Source organism: Musca autumnalis, unplaced genomic scaffold (genome assembly GCF_047663935.1).
Source record: "Musca autumnalis isolate F117 unplaced genomic scaffold, ASM4766393v1 scaffold_3, whole genome shotgun sequence".
NCBI lineage: Eukaryota > Metazoa > Arthropoda > Insecta > Diptera > Muscidae > Musca > Musca autumnalis.
The window spans coordinates 206,583,955-206,609,237 of NW_027411866.1; the positions used below are offsets into that span (position 1 = coordinate 206,583,955).

Below are 25,283 nucleotides of genomic sequence, written 5' to 3' on the forward strand. Positions count from 1 at the left end.
GAGATAAACTCAAATTTCCTAACGGTTTGGAAGATATAATCCTGACTAAATGACCCTTTCTACATCAAAGCCTCAAACCTTTGGGGGCCTATAACCGCGAAAGTTGATGAGATAGGGAAAAACGGCGAGACACGTGTCTTCTCATTTTTGGTGTTCTATCACACTGCGGTGTCAGAATATGGTTAATAATTTTCGTGTTGCACTGTGTTATTTTTTTTTAACATTTCTTTTGTTTTTTATTTAGGAATTCATCTTAAACATCTTAAAAATTGCGTAATTTTTCGATTTAATTTTTCGTTCTCCAGTGCCATTTCCATAAGTCTTGCCGTTTTTAAGAAAAATCGCGAAAACCTAGCAATAAAACCTAAACATGTGACCTGAACTTCTATATATCAAAAATTTTAAAACCTAGGAACAAATCATAAAGGTAAATCCTCTAGCGAATTTTCACAGCTACAACATTTTCTTTAGCTCCATTTCGATAGAACTTGCGGTTTTCGAGGAAAATCGTGAAAATCTAAAATAAACCTAAAAATGTGAACTTTGACCGCAATTTTTTAAAAATCCCTTTAGCAATTTTTTCTTGTTTTTGGATTTTTCTCATCTATGAACATTGCTGTTGGTGAATCTGCGAAAACTTACCAGGTGTAAGCGGTTTTCATTCAAAGTTAGTTAAGATGTACCCTGCATGACTTTGTTTTATGGGGGCCATACAGTCAGTACATTGTTCCAATTTGAAGTTCTATATCTCAAAAATGGTAAAATCTACGAAAATATCACTGAGGACAATCTTGTAGAGAATGTTCACTGCTAAAACATTTTCTTTAATCCCATTTCGATTGGGCTTGCGGTTTCCAAGCAAAATCTTGAAAACCTAAAAAAGCCCTAAAATGTGAACTTTGACCACGATTTATTTGAAAATCCCTCCGACAATTTTTTTGTTTTTTTTTTCTCATGTATGAACATTGTAGTTTCAGAAACCGCAAAAACTTCCCAGGTGTAAGCACCTTTCATTTAAATTTAGTTAAGGCGCACCGTGTGTTACCATCGGTAGAACCTTACGACTAATTTTTATTGGTCGTTAACTTACCGAATAATATCGTTAATTACCGAAATTGTAAGCATTTTCATTTACCGACATTTGTCGGTAACTCAAAAAATGAGTTAGAAATAGGTTCGAATATGGACACTTTGTGAAAAGTGTAATTTAACAGCTCTTCGCGAACCGTTTTGAATTTGTTTGAAACATGTTCGCCTTGCGGTCCCTTATACGACGGTGCAATTTTTTTTGGACAAGTCCATAATTCCTGCTAAGACGCCTACTAAACTGACTAGTGTCTAGCATAACTCTCGAAGGGAGAAGCCGGTTTAGTCTTAATTTTTTACATCGTATTATTATTTAATAGAGACATGGATTACGTCCGAATATGGACTATATCGGAACACTCCTTCGGGTGCTTCCCGCACAAATTTTGGGAAGAGTGCCGTTTAAGGACCCATCTCGAATTGTTTCATTTTTTAGCATTTTTTTGTCTTTGTGGCTCTTGTTACGACTGAAAATTATTTTTTGGGGGATCAAAGTCCATTCTTCTTGGGAAATTGGCCCAAAGTTAAAAAAAAAACATAGAAACGTAATAAGTATTGAGTTTACTCATTTTCTTTGTGTCCGAGGCTGACTGATACTTTCTAACTTGTTTTAATAATATGTAGCGAAAAAGCCCCGATTGTACATTATAAAATACGGAAAATAATACCTTACGTTTCCACTAATGACGGCGTATATACTATGTATGTATGTTCTATATCTCTGGTATGTTACCATGTATGTATATCAACTTATGTATGACCGGACGGCTAAAATTTGTCGCAATCATATAAAAGAAATTCCTTGGTAAATAGTGCCCAGGTGTAGTGGAGTAGGGTATCACATGGTCGGCCCTGTCCGACTATAACCCTCTCTTACTTGTTTGGCTCTTATGTCCATTCATATAATTTCGGAACTGTATTTATTTGATGATTAATTTATTTAGTTTGTTTTTCGGTTGGTACAATAATTGCTAATCCATTTTCAGAATGGAAAAATGAATGGAATACTTTAAAATGTTTAAGACAAATTCCTTAATAAAACAACAACAAAAATTTTAAACAAATGTAATTTTGTATTTTTTGTGGTCAAATAACAAATGTTTCACACTGGTATAAAAGAAACATTTTAATGGGAAATTTTAAAAAATTAAGAAAAAATAGTAATCATTCGAATCCCACTACCAGCATTACCACAGCAAAAAATAAAGGAAATCAAATGCCTTATTTTGAAAAAGTGTCCGATTTCACTCAGAAATCCTCATATACGTATATTCGTTTTCTTAGAAATCCATCATAAATCTGCTCAATCATGCTTTAAAAAATGATTGTATACTTATTTTATCTTACAGATTTTCTTCAACTTACCTGCAACATCATCATAACCGAGTACGACGTCATCGATACGACCATTTGCATCCGGTACTTCAATGCTGGTAATGGTAGCACCCAAAGTGATAACCTTTTGTGTTTTCAAAAAGCACATCAACAAAAAGTCAACCACAAAGTAAGTGAAGCGAGTATTTGCAACAAAGTTACAATGTAGAAGAAGAAAAAGTAGATATTTGTTTTTGTTTTTTAAGGAAAAAGTTGATGTATTTTAATTGAATTGCGCATGAAGTAGAAATGGCAGCAGAAGAAGAAACCCAAGTTGAAAGCAATAACATCACAACATCATGTTCAGCATCATCATCGGCGTCGTCGTTGTCAGCATGAAATGCCATTGTCATCATTGGCATCATCATCGGCAACAAGAGTATAGAGATATTTTCATACAGTCCAAGAATTTTTTAAATGGATTTTAGTTCGTTGACCATAGTGTTCATGTTCGAATATTGATTTTGTTGTTGTTGTTGTTGGGTTCCATGGCGTACATGCAAAATTTGAAAAGAAAGAAAAAGAACAAAGTGAGAATTAAGAAAGTTTCAGTGCAATCTTAAAGTTTTTTCTTTTATGGCCAACAGACGAACATTTTTCAACTCCAACTCTTTTCCTAGCATTGACTGACATATTCTTGAACATATAACAATCCGGTATTATCCAAAACAAATACTGTAACAGATATGGCATAAAGTTAACAACCAAGTTTTTCTCTTTATATTCCTCTTTGCTTTGTTTTTTTTTTTTTTACTGGATATTGAACATATTTATGACCAGAAATTGTTCCTTGTTATCTTCTTTGCAATAGAGAAGTTGTACAAGAATAAAAACAGCTACAACAACAAACAATATTGTCTCGACTTTCGTCAAAGTGGTCCTTTGGGTGATATTTCGATAAAAACAAATGACTGTCGTGGTGAAAGGACATACAACTTTAATTCATGGCCTGGATAAACAAGTTATAGCTGGATAATAAAGCTGTAGATACGAATATAAGAGTACAAAATAATTCTGACAAAGAAGATGTTGTCACCTGTCATAAAATTTATAACCGTTATTAACATTTTTTCAACATTGAAGACCATTCGTTTTTGTTTCATTGGGAATAAATTATTACTCAATTGTGTGACAAACTTAAAACCAATCAATTGAAATTTTAGTTTTGATAGTTGTTTCAGTGGTAGAAGTGTGGAAGATTTTAAAATCTATCGTTTAAATACCAACAAGTGGAAAATTTGTGAAGCCAAGTTTTGTTGAGTTTTTTAGAATTTATAGGGGGGGACTTATTGAGTACGAAAAAATTCATTATTCATGATTTTTTTTACAAATTATCTACCAAACCTTTTTACAAGATTTAGTTTTTAGCTGAAAGGTCACACCTTGAGCTACTTTCGGAAATTTTGGTTCAAAAATATTGCACAGTTCTCTGGCAATTGGCCGCCTATGAAACACTGTTTTAACTAAAGCAGTTTGCCCACTGGACATCGAAAACGAATAAACCGATCAGCATACGTTTTTGTGGGATCATTAAGAACCTGTCAGTTTTGTCCTTAAGCGAAACGAAATAAAACAAGTAACAAGTTGAAAAGCTTTAAGTTCGGCCGGGCCTAACTTTTTATACCCTCCACCATAAAATACTCTGAGCTAATATGGAATTATTAGTTTTCTTTCTGTTGCGGAAGTGCCTATGCACACAATTTTAGCTGAGAAAATCACTTGACCACTAGAAAACCTAAGTGCCAAATTATAATCAATTCGGCCGGAACATGTAGCTAAAAACTTCAAAATACCAGAAATGGGATCTTTCTTGGGGAGGTAGCTAAAGAAGTAGCCCGATATGGATTATCTTCGAACATAAACTAAGTTTGGACAGAAAATTACGAAGGCCAAATTTTTGACCATTATCTTGCGCTCCAACCACTACAAACGGTGTAATAGGTGTTTTTCACCTTTCCGGTTATTTTCTTAGGAAGTATGAACTCGCACCTGATGGAACTTGTACCGTCGTAGGAAGGGCAGTGAATACAAGTTGTTACAACAAAAATCGAAGCGATTCGAGAGCAGGCCCTAAACTGAACTTTTCCGAAATTTTGTGTGGGAAGTACCCGAAGGAGTGGACCGATTGTGTCCATATTGGAACCTCATATAAGTCCGGTAGAAATATCACGATGTGCAACGAATGGACCAAATCTGTTACTCCATTCAAGAGTTATCGTGTGCACAAATTTTCGAAACATTTTCGAACTTTTGTGGGGGAGGTACCGGAAAGAGTAGACCGCGTTATATCGGTCTACTCTTTCTGGTACCTCGAAATTAAACTAAGTTTGAACAAAATATTACGAAAGCCAAATTTTAGACCGAAATTTTGGACTCCGTTCGAGAGTTATCCTGCGCTACAGCCAGCCAGACAGACGGACGGACATGGCTAAATCAACTCCAAATTGTATTAAGCGGATTTCGTACAAACATATCCATTTAAAAAAAATGGTGAACTGTCAAAGTTAACATTTCGGTTTTAACTAAACAAATTGATAGTTTTTTGTCACCATAAATCTGTCATTTTTTTATTGTCTCTCTCTTAAGAACAATCTTTTTATGTGTATAATAATCCCACAAAAACTTATGACGATCGGATCATCCGTTTTCGGGCTACAGTAGGCACCGCATTAAAAAATGTCATTTCTAGAAAACCGCGTTTAAAACACCGATATTACATACATATTACATCCATTCTGACGCTCGTATCTCAGCCAATGTTTGTCCGATCGACTCGAACACATGCAACTCATTCTATTCTACGTGTACTTAAAAATGAGCTAATATTTTTTTTTTCAATATTAAGAATTTGTAAGTGGCCATAAAGGCCTGGGTGCATAAGCTGCCTTGCCTGGTTGCCTTGCTTTCTGCTTCATTTCTGACATAATAAAAATAAAAGAATAAAGAAGGCCGAGCAAATTTCGAACTGGGTTGCCCTTTTCTTTTTTATTCTTTTATCAGAAGCAAGCAAGGTAAGCAGACGAGGCAGCTTATATACGCAGGCCTTAACCTCTTATGTGCAGATTTTATCTGACGAAATAACCTTATTATGATGGGGGAACTTCAGATATTTCCCTTTTAGCAAATTATTATAATACCTTTAATCCTTAGCATCTCACACATAAGGTGATTCGATAAAAAAAGCCTACACCATAAAATATTCTGAACTAAAATGAAATAATTAGTTTCCTTTCCTGTCAATAATTTTAGGTGGAGCAGTTTTTCGATCACTAAAATCTCAAACGCCCAAATTTGATTAGGAAAATTATCTAAAAAATATTCTCAATCAGGCAGTACCTTAACATGGGAGCTACATCAAAGGATGGGCTTATGTTGACAATTTTTGGTGAAGGAGTTTTGTGACCAAATAACAAATGCATCAAAAATGCTCAAAACTCCTAAAATACTGCGGGTTATACTAAAACATTGACCTATGCTAACCATTTTTGGTGGATAAGTTTCGTGACTGCAGGGAACCTCAAATATCAAATTAAAAATGCGCCGTTATATGTCCATGCCAAACATGGACAATTTTTGGTGTACCAGTTTAGGGACCACTGGGAACCTCAAATGTCAAATTACCGCTATTTCGGTTAAAATGTAGAAACAATTCGCAAAAATACAAGTAAAAAAGTATCAGTCGGATATGCAGACAGAGGTATACCCTCAGCTTGCTTGAATTTAATCACCTTTTTCCACAAAAAACGTATGTGTGCCGACAAAGATATTGATTAGGATAAAATCTCAAAAGTTTTCCATGGGAGATGCATAAACGAATGTACCGAGATAGTCCATTTTGGAAGTGTTGTATTTTTGGAGCCATTCCTCTCGATAGGAACATTATATCAGAAAACATGGACTTGCTACTAGAAGTATCAGCGGTAAAAAATTTCAAAGGATTCTCGCACATACCCTTACCGCACTTAAACAAAAATGTTGATCCTTTGTGTGGGTAGTACCCTAGGGAATGGACCGATAGGGCCCACGTTGGAACATAAACTATGTTTGGACAAAATATTTCGAGATCCATAGTTTGGACCATTACCATTTTAGCGAATTTTGGAGTGAACCGATACATTCTATATTCGAACTTTATCTATGTCAGGTAGAAATATTACAATGTGCAAAGTATGGACCAAATCGGTTAGTCCCTTCGAGAGAGAGAGAGAGAGAGAGAAAGACAGAGAGCCTTCATATAGCCTCCATAAGACGGCACCGCCCCACTATCCATCGAAACAGCTGAAAAAGTGTATTTAGTTTCCTTTGGGGCTAACAAACTTTTCTCCAGAACATTGTCAGTAAATGTCCACGTTCTGATATAGACCCCACATATTTTGAAGATTTTTGCCACATTATCTTATCGAAAGGGCTGACATTTGGTATTTAGATTCCTTTGAGATTACAAAACTTTCCCCAGTAATTTTTCAGTATAAATCAAGGTATGTCTGGTAGAAGTTTTCATCGAGAGTTTTCGTTCACACCATTTTACAGACAAATTTTAAACTTTTGTGGGAGAGATACAAGAAGGAGTGTTGCCATTTGGTAGGTTTTTTCGAATATATTTCTAACCAATAAAAATGGGAAAAATGGATGGAATGTTAGGATTTTTTTGAAGTTTATATTGATACGAAAAGACATATATCCATACCCATATCATCTTTGCAATAGATTTAGAATGTATTTTAAAAATAATTTTTAGGAGGGCCAATCGATAATAATTACTGTACTCCAACCCAGGTTGTCTTTTCCAGCACAAACAAACTTACATTCCAAAAATTATGGGCATAGGTCCATGTTTTGGTATAGCCTCCATATAACGGTACCTACCGATTTTTGGTATTTTGAGGCTTTTAGCAACAATTTGTAACCGAACTATCTGTAATTTGACATTTGAAGTTCTCTGTGGTCACTAAACTCCTCCTTCAAAAATCGAACTAGCTGTAATTTGTCATTTGAAGTTTTCAGCGGTCACGAAACTTCTTCAATAAAAATCGTCAACCGCACCTCCCGATTTTCGGTATTTTGAGGGTCTTAGCTACATTATTTGACGGAACTACTCGTAATTTAATTTTTGATTTTCCCTGCAGTTATAAAACTTTTCCACCAAAAATTTTAAGGATAGGTCCACACTTTGATTTAGCCCCGTAGGTGATACTTTGCACCTGGCTGAACATGTTTTTATACCCTCCACCATAGGATGGGGGTATATTAAGTTTGTCACTACGTTTGTAACTACTCGAAATAATCATTGTAGACTCCACAAACTATATATATTCTTGATCAGCGTTCAATTCTACATCGATATAGCCATGTCCGTCAGTCTGTTCGTCTGTGGAAATCACTCTAGCGTCCGAACGAATTGACGTAGGTGGATGAAATTTTGGGAAAATCTATTATATGTACGTAGGACTTTTGGTATTGAAAGCGGGCTATGTAGGTCCACACTTTCGTGTAGCCCCCATACAACGCCCCATATAAAGTACGCGTCATTTTAATATATTTTGAATGTATTAGTCCCATTTGACAACAGAATCGGTTGTAACTTTGTATTTTGCATTTCCAGATGCTAAGAAACATTTCTACCATAAAATGTTTATATAGGTCCACGTTTTGATATAGCCCCCATAGGACGATATCTCCCGATTTTCGGTATTTTGAAGGTTTTGGACTCATTATCACACCGAGATTTATTTGGGGTATAAAACTTTCCCCCAGAAATTCGTAGGTATAGGTCCACGCCATCATATAGCCCCCATAGAACAGAACAATTTTCGGTATTTTGAAAGTGGTGGCCACATTAATCCACCGAAAAGGCTGAAATTTGTGGTGGAGGGTATAAAAAGTTCGGCCCGACCGAACTTAACGCTTTTGCTACTTGTTTTAGATTAGATAATTTAGGCACTTGGGGTATCTGTAGTCAAAAAATTTGTCTACCTACAGTTGTGAAAGGAAACTAATTATCCCTTTTTAATTAGACTATTTTATTGTGGAGGGTATAAAAAATTCGGCCCGGCCGAACTTAAGGGGTTACCCCTAGTTGTGCAGGCAAAAAACAATTTTTTTTTTTCAGAAACTTTCAATATTTTTATGTAGATATTTTGATATTTTTTGTACCTGAAAGAGCACATCTTGAACTACTTCTGGAATTTTTGTTGTTGAAAAAATTGCTTAATCATGTGGTAAATGGCTACATGCGAAACCCTTTTTTATAAAAGCGTTTTGCGGTGCCAACGATAGCTCGAAAAAATAGGTTGGGCCGATCTTCGTATATTGTTGTGGGCGTTTTAAGGACCTAATAATCTTGCCTTTAAGCGAAACCGAATTTTAAAAAATCGATATAAAAAAATTTAGGCTGTTAAAGTCAAAATTTCGAATATTAACGAAAAAATTGACAATTTTTTGTCCAAAATTCGGGCAAATAATAAAAAAGTTAGTCTCGCTTAAAGACAAGCTTTTTATGTTTTTAATAAGCTCGCCAAACCATATGAAGATCGGTCGATTCGTTTTCAAGCTATCTTTGGCACTTACTTCAAAAATGCCATTTCGAGAAACACGCGTTTAAAGTTTCCACGCTACATGCCAATCACAATAAATTGTTCCCTTCCAATGCTCATATCTCAGGCAATTTTGCTCCGATCGCACAGCCCCGACGACAAAAATCTAAAAATTCATGTCGTCGTTTTCAAAATTTAAAAATGCAAATAGCTTCAAAACTTTCCACATTTTTCGAAACTCAACTTATTTTTTCCATTTTTCGCGGTTCTTAAGGAGCAAAATATGTATTTAAAAATTAGAAAAAATACTTATATTCTAAGCGAATTTATGAAACAAAGGACTATTTTTAACGCCTTAACTTAAGATGACTCATTTAGTAAATTGCCTAAGCTTAATTTTTCTAGTTATGAAAATTCCTCTAAATCGCAAGGGCCAAATATCTTGGTTATAATATTGGTAAAAATGAAATTATTTAATATAGATGTATGGATTTCCTTAAACTTTTAGTCACTTTCAACAAATTCGAACAAATGGCCACTAGTGCCAAATTGTAGCCTAGCGCCTGTTGGTTTCAAAACTGTATAGACTTTTTGCGGAAATTTCCGGTTTTGGCAGTTATGACCAAAAGTTTAACAACCTTTTATAGTTGCTGAATTTATATTTTTTGGAATACTTTTAAGTAATTTTATTATCCTTTCTTACATTTGGTTTCAATATAACGTTTTTTGTGCTATTAGCGATTTCTATGGTCATGGTAACTTAGACCTGTAATGAAAACTCGCGAAAAAAAAGATTTGGGGGTAATTACTTTAACAAATAATTTATTTTATTTTTGGGACACCCTAATGTTGGTCCACGCTAATAAGTGGAGATTTTTCCCCGCATTGAGTAAAAAATGCATTATTACAAGTAATTCTGCAGACAAATGTGGTTAAATCTTATAAAGTACAAAAAAAAGATGGTAACCCTATATGGAGGCTGTGGTCAAAAGTGGACCGATACGACATTTCTTTATAAGATAATGTTCTGAAGTCTGAGATCATTATAAGAATATAGTCGCTTAGAATATTTGGTTGACATCTGCCCAAATAAATCGATATATAAATCATTGGGGAGTAAACCAAATCATGGACCAATACTGAAAAATTTTCGTGGGGATGCTTACAATACAATAATAACTCCTGGTACCGGATTACAGCAAATTTGGTTGAACAATGTCTTGGTAACAGTAAAATACTTAAATTCAAGATGATTCGTTTCATGGGAAACACGCGAAATTTTGGACCGAGGACCCCAATATTTTACGTAGAGTGTTTTTAGGCCACTATGACCCATTGATAACAATTTCAGTTCGATATAGCATTTAGAAGTATTTTTGTCACACCTTTCTATGTAAGTGCCACCACTGTGGATCGTGTTGAAAATTTTTGCGACATACTCTATACTACCTGTGCTTCAAAGTAAGTAAATATTTTTTTTCGATTTTTTGAAAGGTAACCCCTTAACGACTTTTTACTTGTTACTTATTTTTTTAAAATCATAAAGCAACATTTTTATCGCAGTAGAATTTTTTAGATTCAATTTACATTGACAGATATCGGGCACATTTCGAAAAAAACTGTAATAAGCCGGAAGCTTTGACATACCTTCTTCTGTTCTTAAATCCCTAAGTAATCTAATATATATATTTTAATGGAATTTCTATGAGAGGTTATAATTTGGAGGCTCTTCCCCATTTACTCCGTTTTCAAATACATCTGAAGACAACATAAGATATCACACAGAAGTAACTGTACATGATGACCTATGAATGTGCATTTAATTTTTCTTGCTTCTAGTGGACGTTTTTGATGGGATATAAATATATTTCACAATTTGTTTTTCATCTCACGCTTAAAGTTTCCATAAACATGGCAACCCATGGCAATCACGAACCACCTTGTGTGTTTATTAAATGACAACAGAAAAAAACAAATAAAAACAAAACACTTAGAACAACACTTTGCAACAGTTTGATACTAAAGTAATCGCCTTACTTTTCACATAACTGCAGCACCTTTACACGAAACAACCCAAAAGGAGGAATTATAATATACCCCACCCCCAATTGACACTCCTCTTCACATAACAAACTCAATAACTACATGCATAATCAGCAGCATTCGTCTGTACTCCATCCACCTCATTTCACTCATTGATACACCTTCACTTCAAACTCACCTGCACTTTCATTTGCATACCATTTGTGATGGTAAAGCGTTTTATTTCCTCAGTTTGTTTAGTCAACGGATTAATGGCAGTGCCAAAAGTATCTTCGATTACGCACACCATTTTATTTTTGCTTCTCGTCTTCGATGGATGGTTGGATATTATACGACGACCGAACACCACGTCTCAACAATTTCAAGTATTTTTTACAATTCTGATTATTTGCGTTTAGTCTTTTCAGTTGCTGTTTGTCGTTAGTCTCTTAAAGTTGTCTCAAAATTCAAAAATCTTCAAGAGGTATTTTTGTTATTAATAAAATTTTATGAGCCGATTATAAATGCCACCACAAGCTAACAACACTTATGTTCACTTAAGCGAATCAAATGTCAAACAATGCGAAGAGAATTTATTTTTATATTCTCGACGAGCAAAATGTCTTATCAATTCTTGAGTGGGTTGATTTTTGTTGTTGTTGTTGAACAACAACATCAATTGATTGACACTCTCCCGGCGGGGCACTGGAATGGGAGAATATTGTTTTCCAGACAATAAATGGAATGAGTGTTTTTATTTGGTTTCGCGTTGCCCATTTCTCACACCATATTTATTGCAAAGTACAGAGAAATGCGGGAGAATGGCAAATGTTTGAAATTATAAGCAACAACAAAAATCAATGCAAATGAGTTTGCGGTTTACACTCATAAAAAAATATTCATAAATGTTTCCAAATTTTCCTGCGTAGGCAACACCGTGTATTGTCAGGCGCCATTTGATTTTTTTGGGAAAGTTTGACAGTTTTTAGCGTAGACGTACTCGGGACAGTTTCTCATATGACCATGTGTTGTGTTGAATACAGTGACTTGTAAAAATCACTTTGCAAAAAATGGAATTTACTTGTACAGATTTTCGTTCGATTATTTTTCACAACTTTCGACGTGGATAATCGTCACAATAGTACATCGATCAAATTAAATCTTTGTATGTCTATAAAGAACCATCTTATACCACCATGAAAAACTGGTTTAATGAATTCAATCGTGGCCGACAATCGCCAAAAAACGAAGGTCGTCCAAAATCGGACGTTGTGCCTGAAAAAAATTATATCCAGCAAAATTGGTAACGCTAACAAACAGGCTCTTGTGGATTGGTCCGAAGAAATTGTGAATTAAAACGATCGCGGTGCTTCAAACTACGCACAGTGTTGCCGCTTTCATACAAAAGTGGACAAAAATTAAAGGCGTTGACCTAGGTTGATGAATTTTTGCACAAGTACTAATGAGGGCACAGAAATGAAAAATATCAACTTTGGTCCATATCGGTTCAGATTTGGAGATAGCCCCCATATATATCGTTTTCCGATTTTGCTACAACTCTTTCAAGTTTGATCGAAAAGCCTTAAAATGTAATAAGTGTTGCGGCAACGTTCTTAAGATCGTCACAGACTACGAAACTTGAGGTCTATGCTTAGGAAACCGAAACAAAACAGGAATCCACTGTAAGAAGCACTTCGTAACAAATGGTCGCCTGTTTCTTTGGCTAAACTGACCTTGTGGCGACTATACTTGAGAAATATAGGACGGTTAATTGTGAGTGGTACACTACAAATTGTTTCCCTGAAGTCGAATCATTCTGCAATATGACAATGTGAGCTCTTACAAATCGATTCAAACCAGAGCCTTTTTGATCAGACAAAACGTGGAATTAATGGGTCATCCGCAGTACAGCCATGACTGGGGATCCCCTGAAGCCATTTGATTTCAGTACGAAAAAAGGCGTGGTCAACGATTTTCGTTGCCAGAAGATGCTGTAAAAGCGTTAAAAAAGCATGATTTGGAGGTTTCTCAATCCGTGTGGAAAAAGTGATTCAACAATTGGTTTGAGTGCATGAAAAAGTGTATAAATCATGCTGTAGACTGCTTAACAAGTTCGCGAATGTGAATTCTATAGCATTCATGTTCATTGTGACGTAGGATGATGTGAATGCTCATTTACTTGTATACAATAGAATGTTTTTGTGATTAATGTACATAATACAATAAATAAAAAACTATAATAGTATTAATAGTTAATTAATAAATACAAAAAACTAATTTCGAACAAAAAATTAGGTATCATTTTTTGCACCTCTCTGATTTTTTTGCGTCCACGAAACAAATAGTAAAACTATTTTTGTGGTAAATATTCGGGTTTTCATTGTTAGGCCAGATAGTTATCGGGCAGCCCTCGTATTGTTGATGGCACCCATATGCGACCATAAAAAAAACTTTTCTACCTGAATGATTGAGGCGTAAACATTAAAAAAATATTATCATAAGACCACTTGAATGCTCCCCTGAATTATTTTGCCTCTTTGGGCCCATATGTTCATTATAAACTTTAATTAAACTTCAGGTCGCAATTATGGACCAACCTTAATGCATGTATGTATTTATGTGCTTTATCTCGGGCATTTTATTATGTATGTACATCAACGTATTCATTTATGAGCGGAAATGTAGTGCCCAAGGGTATTGATGTAGGCTGTCGCATAAACACTTATTTAAGAATCGTTGACGAATATTCGAGAATGCAAAATTCGTTCCACTCGGAAAACTTTTAGTGTTTACTTACTTTGCTGGCTCATTTGTTCCATAAGCCCAACTAAGAAAATATCTACACTTCTCTCTGTTTGTTGCTTCGCTTTTTAGTATACCGTGTCTTTCCATATACCTCCAAGAATGATTAAGTGGCATTTTGGCCATTTCGAATTAATAATTTATATAAAACCTTCAAAATTCCGAAACCGGGCGGTACCACCACATGAGGACCGTATCAAAACTAGGACCCAATTCAAAAAAATTTTGCAAGAAGCTTTTCTAACACTGGGGATTACCGATAGCCACCATTTTCGAACTTTTGTGGGGGAGGTACCGTAAGGATTGGACCGATATAGCCCATCTTCGAACTTAAACTAAGTTTGGACAAAATATTAGGAAAGCCAAATTTTGGATCGAATCGGTTCATCCGTTCGAGAGTTATAGTGCGCACCAGCCAGCCAGACAGACAGACGGACAGACATTGCTTAATCGACTCCAAATTGTCTGAAACACATTTCGTCCAAACATACTTGGGGTCTAAAACCATTGTTTCGATGAGGCACATTTTGCCCGTATGAAAGTGTATATCGACAAAAATTTCTAAAATCGTCTTTTCCATTTCAAAAAAATCAAAAAAAAAATTTTTGATACTACATCTATGATTTTTGGTACATAGATTAAGAAAAAAATCGTCATTCCAAATCTGTTTTCGTTACCAACTTTGATCGTTGCGCGCAAAAGATATGACCGTTTTAGTTATGCTAATTAGAAAAAAATTCTAAAAAAAATCGCGGCTTACTATAGTAAGCTGTTATATCCTATTATCGTTAACTGAATTCGCACCCTTTGCGATGATGCAAAAAAAATTCGAAAAGTTTCAATGGATTCGCGAAAAATTAAATTTGTTAAATAATTTGACGTATTTACAAACATTTTTGTGAAGCAATATCGCTTATACTTACAAAAAATATATATAAAAAATATAGCAGCATCCAGACATTGTGAGGAATAAAATGAAACCTAAGTCGTGTAGTTTGGAGCTATAGTATTCATGTTATTTGCAAAAATACAAAGAAAATATGACGAAAAAAATAAAAATCATGTTATTCTAATTTTATTATACCCTATACCACAATGTGGAAAAGGGTATAATAAGTTTGTTTTCCCAAAAATTCATGTAACGCCGCGAAATATTCGTCGTAGACCCCTCATGTGGTATACCAAACTTCATATCTCGACGAGATAAAGCGATTTAGCGATGTGTGTCCGTCCGTCCGTCCGTCTGTCCGTCCATTAAAAATTGTAATCAAGCTAGAGGCCGCAATTATGGACCGATTGTCACGAAATTTAGTATGGAGGTCGGGTTTGGACCAGAATAGAACTGATTAGTTTTTGGCGATGATCGTGAAATGTTAAAGGGATGAAATGGACCAAAAACAAAATTTTTGCTCGATTTTGTAGCCGCTCTGTAGGTCGCAATAATAGTCCGATCGGCGCGAAATTTTAAACGTAGTTTTGGTTTGAGATGAAGAAGTAGCGTGCAAGTCAACGGTATGATCGGATAATATTTAGCGGGTTAAATTGATCAAAACTTTTGTGTGAAAATTGGTAAAATTTCTAATGCACATCTTATAACTTTATCCCAAGAAGACGCGTTTAGTGGTATAGGGTATCACATGGTCGGCCCCGTCCGACTATAGTCTGTTCTTACTTGTTTTTCTATGGTTTTATAGGAAAGGTTGAAGAAAAAATATTTGAGTTCTTCGTCATTTTCGTCCAAATTCCACGCAATAATGAAAATATTCCGTTGCAACAAATTTTTCCCTTATAGTTTTCCTATTGGCGAATATTATTAGAACCTTATATTAAATCACAAGGAATTCCAATTGTGGCATAACATTAAAATAATGTTATATTGAATATTACAACATTTGAAACGCATATAAACAACGTAATAGTGGAAATCACAAGATGCGCATCCGATTTTCCAAAACAGCGAATCAATCCCTCTTATTTGATATACACTTTGTGAAATTCCATTTGGCGACCACGATGTAGCATCAGTTGCATGTTAGGGTGCAAAAAACAGTAAAATGCCCATAATTTCCACGAAGTACATTTGCATTTTATGCGCATCTGATTTCAATGATCACCATTAAAAAATACATCATCCTATGTCATTTCAATGCGATCCATCAAGAACCGTGGATGTAGCATCGCACTCAGTTTTTAGAAAAAAGCTATTATATCTCCGGATTCGCGAACGTTTTTCAATATCTGTTTTCGCATATTTTAAATATGCGTTTCGCTCTATTTATCTAAGTAGTAATAACACATCTAAAACCCGTCTAAATACGCGATATTTTCAAAAACATTTTTTGCAGATTTTCGAAATTTGAGGGGTATCATATCCGCCGATCTAGTGGATGGATTTAGACGCGCAAAGGCTTGTTAGATTCAGAACGTAAAAAAACAAAATTCACGTGGATTTCCACTGAAATCGAATGACATTTGTAAATTTTGAATCCAAAAAACTGTTTTTTTAGAAAAATTTACGCACAAAAATTTCGACTTTAAGCTAAGATTGTTGTGAACCTTTGAAGGCTACACGCCCGAGTTATACATCAAAAAATGCGTAATCGCGAGTACTACAATCTCATAATCAGTTTTGAAACGAGTACAGTTGCGCGTCACGATTAGAGCAAAACCCAATTTTTCAGTCTTCAAAATGTCAGCATCCGTTTGAGATTGATGCATTGGTTATATTAAAAAATCATACATTAGAAACTTCATCTCTGAAGTGAATTCTTTAACTTCTTCTTTGAACATTATACTCTACATTGAATTGTAAAGCCACTAATTGAAAATTGACTTAAAAAAACACGTTTCCTTCAACGATTTTTTCCTCTTTTTTTACATTAATATGACCACAGCTTCCACTCAAATTATAATTTTAGGAAATCCATCGGTGAATCGTGCTAAAACAGTTTATTTTACCTAAATGCGTTCAAAAGTTATGGTATATTACAACAATTCGCGAGTTACAATACCCCATACCTCAGTTTCAACATAAGTAAATTTTCTACAAAATGGCCGATATACCCTCGTTAGCATAAATGCTGAGGGTATAAAAAACACCTAATGTTGGACCTATGTTAATTTTTTTTGCTTTTTTTCATTTGTGTTGCTAAACTAACTGAAAATTTCGTATTGATATCTGCACAGGAAGTATTTTTGGCCGCTTTTCCCATACAAGTTCGACCACAGTGCAATGGTGGATTTGCCAGGTCTAAAGCCGCACTGGTATGGCCCATTTATTACGTTAAACGTAGACTTTAGTCGTTAGGTGCCACCGTGATACAATGGTATGCACACCCGCCTTGCACGCACAAGGTCGTGGGTTCGATTCCCCAGCTAGGCAATATAAAATTTTTAACGGTGCAAAATGTCCCTCAGTAATGTTGGCTACATTTCCTGAGTATTTCAGCCATGTAAAACTTCTCTACAAGTGGTGTCTTAGGACACGCCGTTAGGACTCGGCGATAAACACTAGGTCCCATATCATTCAGCTAATATGAATCGGGGTGCAATCATTGATATGAGAGAAGTCTCCCTTGTCCCATCTGGGATGTTTGTGGAACAACTGTTTTTGACTTTAGTCGTTCCCACAACAGCCCTGATACTACCCTACAAGCAAAAGGAAGCAGAATTATGTACGCGTTCTTCCTGCCAGATTATGCCAACTAGCTGATGCATACACTCGGCTGGTAAGCCATCCGCTTCTGCTGCCATTTTATTCCTTAGCCTGTTAATTGCTGCCTTTACCTCATATTGGTCGGACGGTACACATTCAATACCATCTTCTTGAAATACATTGGTGGTTTTTTCGACGTCGTCGCCATTATTGGATATCAGCAGTTTGGAAAAATTATTTTTTCCATATCCTGAGCATATCTGTATCATTTACCAAATTACCTTCCTGATCTGTAAAGGAGGATGTGCCTGTACCAAAGCCATCAGTTTGATGTTTCACTCTTTGGTAGAATTTTCAGACTTCATTTTGGCTCTTAACCATCTCGAATTTGTCACACATCTGCTTTTCCATTTTTTTTCTTTTTCCTGCGGAAAGGACGTTTCTTCACTCGCGATATCTCGCGCGTTGCTACTGATTGTAGAGTAGCCCTACCGTGTTTTCTCTTCGGAGCAGCACGACACTCCTGATCATACGCTGGGTTCCTTGTTGGAGTTCTCTGGTATCCAAGTATGGATTTTGCGGCTGTTTGCATGGAGTGGGTAATACTTTGCAATTGAGTTTATATGTTATCGAGAGGAGGAGTGATTTGATTAAGCAATTGGGCGAGTAGAGTGGAATATGCTGTGGCTATCTGTTGTGATTGCAGCTGACCTATGTCCAACTTTCGGGTTGTGTCTGTCTGGTGGTGGTCAGAGTCATCCAACGCGCTCGATGAATGTCTTCCATCTATCACAGCGTGACCAATTTGATTTCTTATTTTCTGGTCTGCTTAATTGTGGTACTGCTAACTAAAATTGTCAGATGTTTCACTGTGAGCCAAAGATATTCTCCGTTCCAATTTTAGCATTAAAGTCAATTTCATCCCCTAAATATTTTACGATAATCACCAAAAACTAATCGTTTCTATTCTGGTCAGAACCAGACCTTCATATAAAATTTCGTGACAATTGGTCCATAATTGCGGCCTGTAGTTTTATTACAATAATCAATGGACGGGCAGACAGACAGACAGACGGACAGTCACACATTTCAAAACGATGAATATTTCACGGTGTTACATGAATTTTCGGAAAAACAAACTTATAATAACATTTCCACATTGTGATTGAATAAAAATAGTTAACACCTTCAAAATACATCGCATCGGGGGATACATTTATATAGGGACTATACTTAAACATTGAACATTTTTGGCAATGTATTACTTTAACCAATAATTGAACATATTATAACATTTTTGCTAATCAAACAAGTAAAAAAGTATCAGTCAGCTTTGCTGACAGAGATATACCCTCAGCCTGTGTATATTAAAACAATTTTTTCCCAAAAAACTTATGTATTTAGGGATGTATGAACCGACAAAAATGTTAATTAGGATTAAAGATCAAAAGTTTTGCGGAGGAGATACTTAAAGGAATGGATCGACATTGACCATTATGGAAGTGGATCTCCAGCCACAACATATGGTGCTATAGGGGGTTTTTACTCCCTTCGGGCTGTTTGCTCAAGAGGTATGGACTTGCCACTGAAAAAAAAAATTTTTCATCGTAATTGAGGCAGCGAATGCAAGTTGCTTCAACAAAAATCGAAGTGATTCGATTGTAGGTCTTAAAGTGAACGTGTCCGAAATTTTGTGTGGGAGGTACCGGATGGAGTGGGCAAATGTAGTCCGTATTTGAACCTGATCTATATCTGGCAGATATATTAGGATGTGTAAAGTATGGACCAATTCGGCCACTCCCTTCAAGATTTACCATACGAACAATTTTTCCGAACATTTTTGAACTTTTGTGGGGAAGGTACCTGAAGGAGTGGACCGATATGGCTTATCTTCGAACTTAAGCTATGTTTGGACAAAATATTACTAAGGCCAAATTTTGGACCGTATCGGCAGATCCGTTCGAGAGTTATCTTGCGCTCCAACCACCTCACACGGTGTCGTAGGGTTTTTTTTTTGCAACTTTTGGGCTATTTTCTCAGGAAGTGTGGACTTGCCCCTGATGAAACTTGTACCGTCGTATGGGGGGCAGTGAATAAAAGTTGCTAAAACAAAAATCAAAGCGATTCGAGAGCAGGTCCTAAACTGAACTTATCCCAAATTTTGTGTGGGAGGTACCCGAAGGAGTGGACCGATTGAGTCCATATTGGAACCTCACCTTAGTCTGGTGGACATTTCACGATTTGCAAAATATGGACCAACTCGGTTAGTCCCTTCAAGAGTTATCGTACGTACAAATTTTCCGAACATTTTCGAACTTTTGTGGGGGAGGTACCGTAAGGATTGGACCGATATAGCCTGTCTTCGAACTTAAACTAAGTTTGGAAAAAATATTACGAAAGCCAAATTTTGGATCGAATCGGTTCATCCGTTCGGGAGTTATCGTGCGCACCAGCCAGCCAGACAGACAGACGGACGGACATTGCTCAATCGACTCCAAATTGTCTGAAACACATTTCGTCCAAACATACTTGGGTCTAAAACCATTTTGCCGTATGAAAGTGTATATACCCTCGTTAGCATAAATGCTGAGGGTATAAAAAATACCTATGTTAATTTTTTTGCTTTTTTGTAATTTGTGTCCCTAAACTGAAAATTTCGTATTGATATCTACACAGGAAGTATTTTTGGCCGCTCTCCCCATATAAATTCGACCACAGTGCAATGGTGGATTTGCCAGGTCTAAAGCCGCATTGGTATGGACCATTTATTTCGTTGAACGTTGACTTTAGTCGTTAGGTGCCACCGTGGTGCAATGGTATGCACACCTCCCGCCTTGCACGCACAAAGTCGTGGGTTCGATTCCCCAGCTAGGCAATATCAAATTTTTAACGGTGCAAAATATCCCTCAGTAATGTTGGCTACATTTCCTGAGTATTTCAGCCATGTAAAACGTCTCTACAAGTAGTGTCTTAGGACACGCCGTTCGGACTCGGCGATAAACAGTAGGTCCCATATCTTTGAGCTAATATGGATCGGGGTGTACTCATTGATATGATTGAAGTCTTCCTTGTCCCATCTGGGATGTTTGTGGAACAATTGTTTTTGAATTTAATCGTTCCCACAACATCCCTGATACTATCTTATAAGCAGAAGAAAACAGAATTATGTCCCTATAATTAGAGCACAAAGTCTTTTTATTTTCCTTTCTTGTGGACGGGACACAGGATGCTCAGGTCCCAATCGTCGGCTACTTGCCAGATTATGCCAACTAGCTGATGCATATACTCGGCTGGTAAGCCATTCGCTTCTGCTGCCTTAGCCTGTTAATTGCTGTGTTTACCTCATATTAGTCGGACGGTATACATTCAATACCATCTTCTGGAAATACATTGGTGGTTTTTTCGACGTCATCGCTATTATTGGATATTAACAGTTTGGAAAAATTATTTTTTCCATAGCCTGAGCACACTAGCTGTATCATTTACCAAATTAGCTTGCTGGTCTCTACAAGAGGATGTGACTGTATCAAAGCCATGAGTTTCATGTTTCACTCTTTGGCAGAATTTTCAGACTTCATTTTGGCTCTTAACCATCTCGATTTTGTCACACCTCTGCTTTTCCATTTTTTTCTTTTTCCTGCGGAAAGGACGTTTTCTCTATCGCGATACGTTTACTCGCGTTTTTTCTCTTCCGAACAGCACGACAATCCTGGTCATACCCTGGGTTCCTTGTTGGAGTTCTCTGGCATCCAAGATTTTGCGGCTGTTTGCATGGAATGGGTAATACTTTGCAATTGTGTTTATATGTTATCGGGACGAGGAATGCTTTGATTAAGCACTTGGGCCAATTGAGAGGAATATGCTGTGGCTATCTGTTGTGATTGCAGCTTACCGATGTCCAACTCGAGGGTGGTGTCTGTTCGTACTTTATTTAATCGGTTACGAACCTTTGCAGCAACAAGGTGGTGGTCAGAGTCATCCAACAAGCTCGATGAATGCCTTCCATCTATCACAGCGTGACCAATTTGATTTCTTGTTTTCTGGTCTGTTTAATTCTGGTACTGCTAACTACCATATTTTTTGCCTTTGCGAAGTCTATCAGCCTCATTAAATTGTCAGATGTTTCACTGTGAGCCAAAGATATTCCCCGTTCCAATTTTGGCATTGAAGTTAATTTCACCCCCTAAATATTTTACGATAATCACCAAAAACTAATCGTTTCTATTCTGGTCAGAACCCGACCTTCATATAAAATTTCGTGACGATTGATCCATAATTTCGGCCTGTAGTTTTATTACAATAATCAATGGATGGACTGGCACACATTTCAAAATCGTTCGGAAAAACAAACTTATAATAACCATTCTTCGAAAGATCTACGGACCAATCTGCGTTGACGTCGTATGAACCAAGAGCTGTATCTGGCATACAACGACATCAATATAGTTAAACGTATCGAGATGCAGCGATTGCGTTGGGTAGGCAATATGATAAGAATGAGCGATGATGATCCCGCTAAAAGACGTATAAATTCGGGCCACATGGCGCACACGCAGAATTGGCAGGCCAAAGAATAGATGGCACAAACAAGTGGATAAAGAGATGACAAGGCGCGGTATTCCAGAAAGCGAAGCACTAAACAGAGAGAATTGGTGATCTTTTCTTAGTTCGTTCTATGGAACAAATGTTCTGTAATGGGCCAGCTAAGTAAGTAAGCAAGTAAGTAAGTAAGTAAGTAAGTAGTAAGTAAGTAAGTAAGTAAGTAAGTAAGTAAGTAAGTAAGTAAGTAAGTAAGTAAGTAAGTAAGTAAGTAAGTAAGTAAGTAAGTAAGTAAGTAAGTAAGTAAGTAAGTAAGTAAGTAAGTAATAACCTTTCGACATTGTGGTGGAATAAAAATAGTTAACACCTTCAAAATACATCACATCGGGGGATACACTTATTTAGGGGCTATACTTAAACATAGACAATTTTTGGCAATGTATTAGTTTAACCAATAATTGAACATATTATAACATTTTAGCTAATCAAAAAAGAAATGTAGATAAAATCATTAAAATATTAACATTACTCGTATATAATAACAAGTACAAATGTATCAGTCGCCCTTGGCGACAGAGATATACCATCAGCCTATGTGAATTGAAACTTTCATCTACGGACAGATCGAATGTATTTCAAGTCTTTTCAGAATTTTGTTGCCCTTTTAGGGCATTTGAACTTGCCGATAAAACATGGATTAGGATTAAAGTTCAAAAGTGTTGCGGAGGAGGTACTTGAAGGAACGGACCGACATAGTCGATTATGGAAGTGGATCTTATCTTGGGAGTCATATTTTTCGATAGATATCGGAAAACGTAATATCGCTGTAAAGAGGAACACAACGAACAGCATCGATATACATTTCCGAAGGATCTTCGAAAAGACCCTAAACTACAATTAGACACAAATGTTGAACCTTTGTGGGGGAGTTACCCTAAGAGAGAGCTGATATGGGCCTTGTTAGAAGTTAAACTAAATTTGGACAAAATATTAGGAGATCAAACGTTTGGACCAAATTGATTGTCCCGTTTAAGAGATACCGCGCATACCATTTTTGTATCATTTTTTAAATATTGTGGGAGTACCGGAAGTTGTTGACCGCTATTGCCCATCTTCGAACTGAATCTAAGTTTGGACAAAATATGACAATGGAAAAAATGTTTTCCAAATCGGTTGATCAGTTCGAGAGTTATCATGCTCTCCAGCCACTACATATGGTGCCATAGGGGGGATTTCCGTCTGTTTACTCAAGAAGTATGGACTAGCCACTTTTAAAACTTTTACCGTCGTAATGGAGGCAGCGAATGCAAGTTGCTTCAACAAATTCGAGAACAGGTCTTAAAGTTAACTTATTCGAAATTTTGTGTGGAAAGTTTCCGAAGGAGTGGACCGATAGATATTGGAACCTCATCTATGTCTGGTAGACGTGTAAAATATGGACCAAATCGGTTACTACCTTTAAGAGTTATCGTTCGCACAATTTTTCCGAAAATTTTCGAACTTAAACTAAGTTTGGACAAATTATTATGAAGACCAAAGTTTGGACCAAATCGCTTCATCCGTTCGAGAGTTATCGTGCGCACCAGCCAGCCAGACAGATAGACGTACGGACATATATTAATCGACTCCAAATTGCCTGAAACGGATTTCCTCCAAACATACTTGAGGTCTAAAACCATTATTTCGATGAGGCACATTTTGCCCGTATGAAAGTGTATATCACCAATATTTTTGAAAATTTAACATAGCTGAAGCCAAGGTTTGCCCTTTTAGAACGCGCGACTTGTGATTGTATATTATACAAATTAAATATTTTTAGATAAAATGAAATGTTTTTGGACGTGGCAAAAAATATTGGCCTTAAAAGATAATTTGCGTGGAAGCTGTGGCTACATTTATGTTAAAAAATGGGTAAAAATGGGTTGAAGCCACCATGTCTTTTTTTCTTCCTCTCGATTTGTGAGTAAACCACACTTCTCTCGATTTTCCTGTCAAAGTAAAAGTAGAAGCAAACTAAATAAGGATCATCTCACTAATGTATTACTTTTCGAAATTTGAACTGCTTCTACCATTAAATGATGCTGACATTTTGAAGCCAGATTTACAGTGCTTTTTGAAATTTTTTTCTAATTTCATTCCGCAAACAGGTTTTTCAATATATCATATATAGGATTGTAGTACTTGCGATTCTGAGTTATTTGATACGTATATTGTGAATGTAGTCTGCACAGCTTCATAGAAATCTGCATCCAAATGCGGAAATTTTGTGCGAACATTTTTCTAAAAATCATATTTTTCGGGTCTAATATTTGGAATTGTCTCTAAAATACATCGTACTCCATTGTAAATTTTAGTTTTTTACGTTCCAGATCCAATAAATCATTCCTCGTGAAAATCCATCTACTAAAACGCGAGTTACGAGAAATCCCAAAGTAGAAAAATCACCTAAAATTGTTTTTGAAAATATCGCGTTTTCTGCGGATCGTTTCCACTGCAATGAAAAAACTAGTGCAGCATCTTCGCTTTAGCGGAAACAGAGATTTATAAATTTCACTGATAAGGAAGCTACATTCATGTTATCCCAAAAAATAGTGTGTGATGCTACATCCACGAGTCTTGATTGATCGCCTTCAAATAGATATATATCGATGTAGAATTTATGGTGGACACTGAAATCGGATGCGGACAAAAATTGTATGCACTTTGCTCAAATTAGCTATATTTTGTAGGTTTTTTGATGCTAAGATGCAGCCGATGCTACATCTTAGAGTCCAAATTATATTTCGAAAAATATATACAACATAATAGATATGGTCTTGCTGTACATGAAAATCACATGCGGACAAAATGATTTTGATAATTACGCGGTTTACACGTATTTTAAATTGCATATAAATTGAAATGGGTTATTTGACCTCTATTTCCATTTCAGAAGCTTTGAAATATATCCTTATCAACCCAATTACCTTCCCTAATTGAGAAGCTTTAAAATGAATGTCAATAATGCAAAATCCGTCTATTTTATTTGAAGATTTAAGAAAATGAATGAAGTATTCCTATAGATTTTTACAAAAGTTTCTACTACATAATGCATGTGAAAAAATATTTTTCAAACAAAAAATTATTTTTTTGACCAAAATATGTGCTTATGTTGGCTGTAACATCGAAACTATAACACCAATCTGTATGATTGTAGTCTCATTTGATTCGCCGTGAAGTTTTCATCCTCAACAAATTTTTATGAAATTTTATGACCAATAATGGGCCTTAAT

At 36.0% G+C, this 25,283-nt stretch overlaps 1 protein-coding gene across 1 annotated transcript in view; it reads right to left on the minus strand.

Moving 5' to 3' along the window:
• Nucleotides 1-11,830, minus strand: part of LOC141398769 (galactose mutarotase) — a 106,208-nt gene extending 94,378 nt beyond the window's left edge. The window contains exons 1-2 of the mRNA XM_073976420.1: nt 11,215-11,830; nt 2,452-2,545 (exon numbers count right to left, since the gene is read on the minus strand). Coding sequence (XP_073832521.1) covers nt 2,452-2,545; nt 11,215-11,325 — 205 coding nt within the window. The 5' untranslated portion in view covers nt 11,326-11,830. The remainder of the gene's footprint in view (nt 1-2,451; nt 2,546-11,214) is intronic.
• Between the last annotated feature and the right edge of the window lie 13,453 nt (nt 11,831-25,283).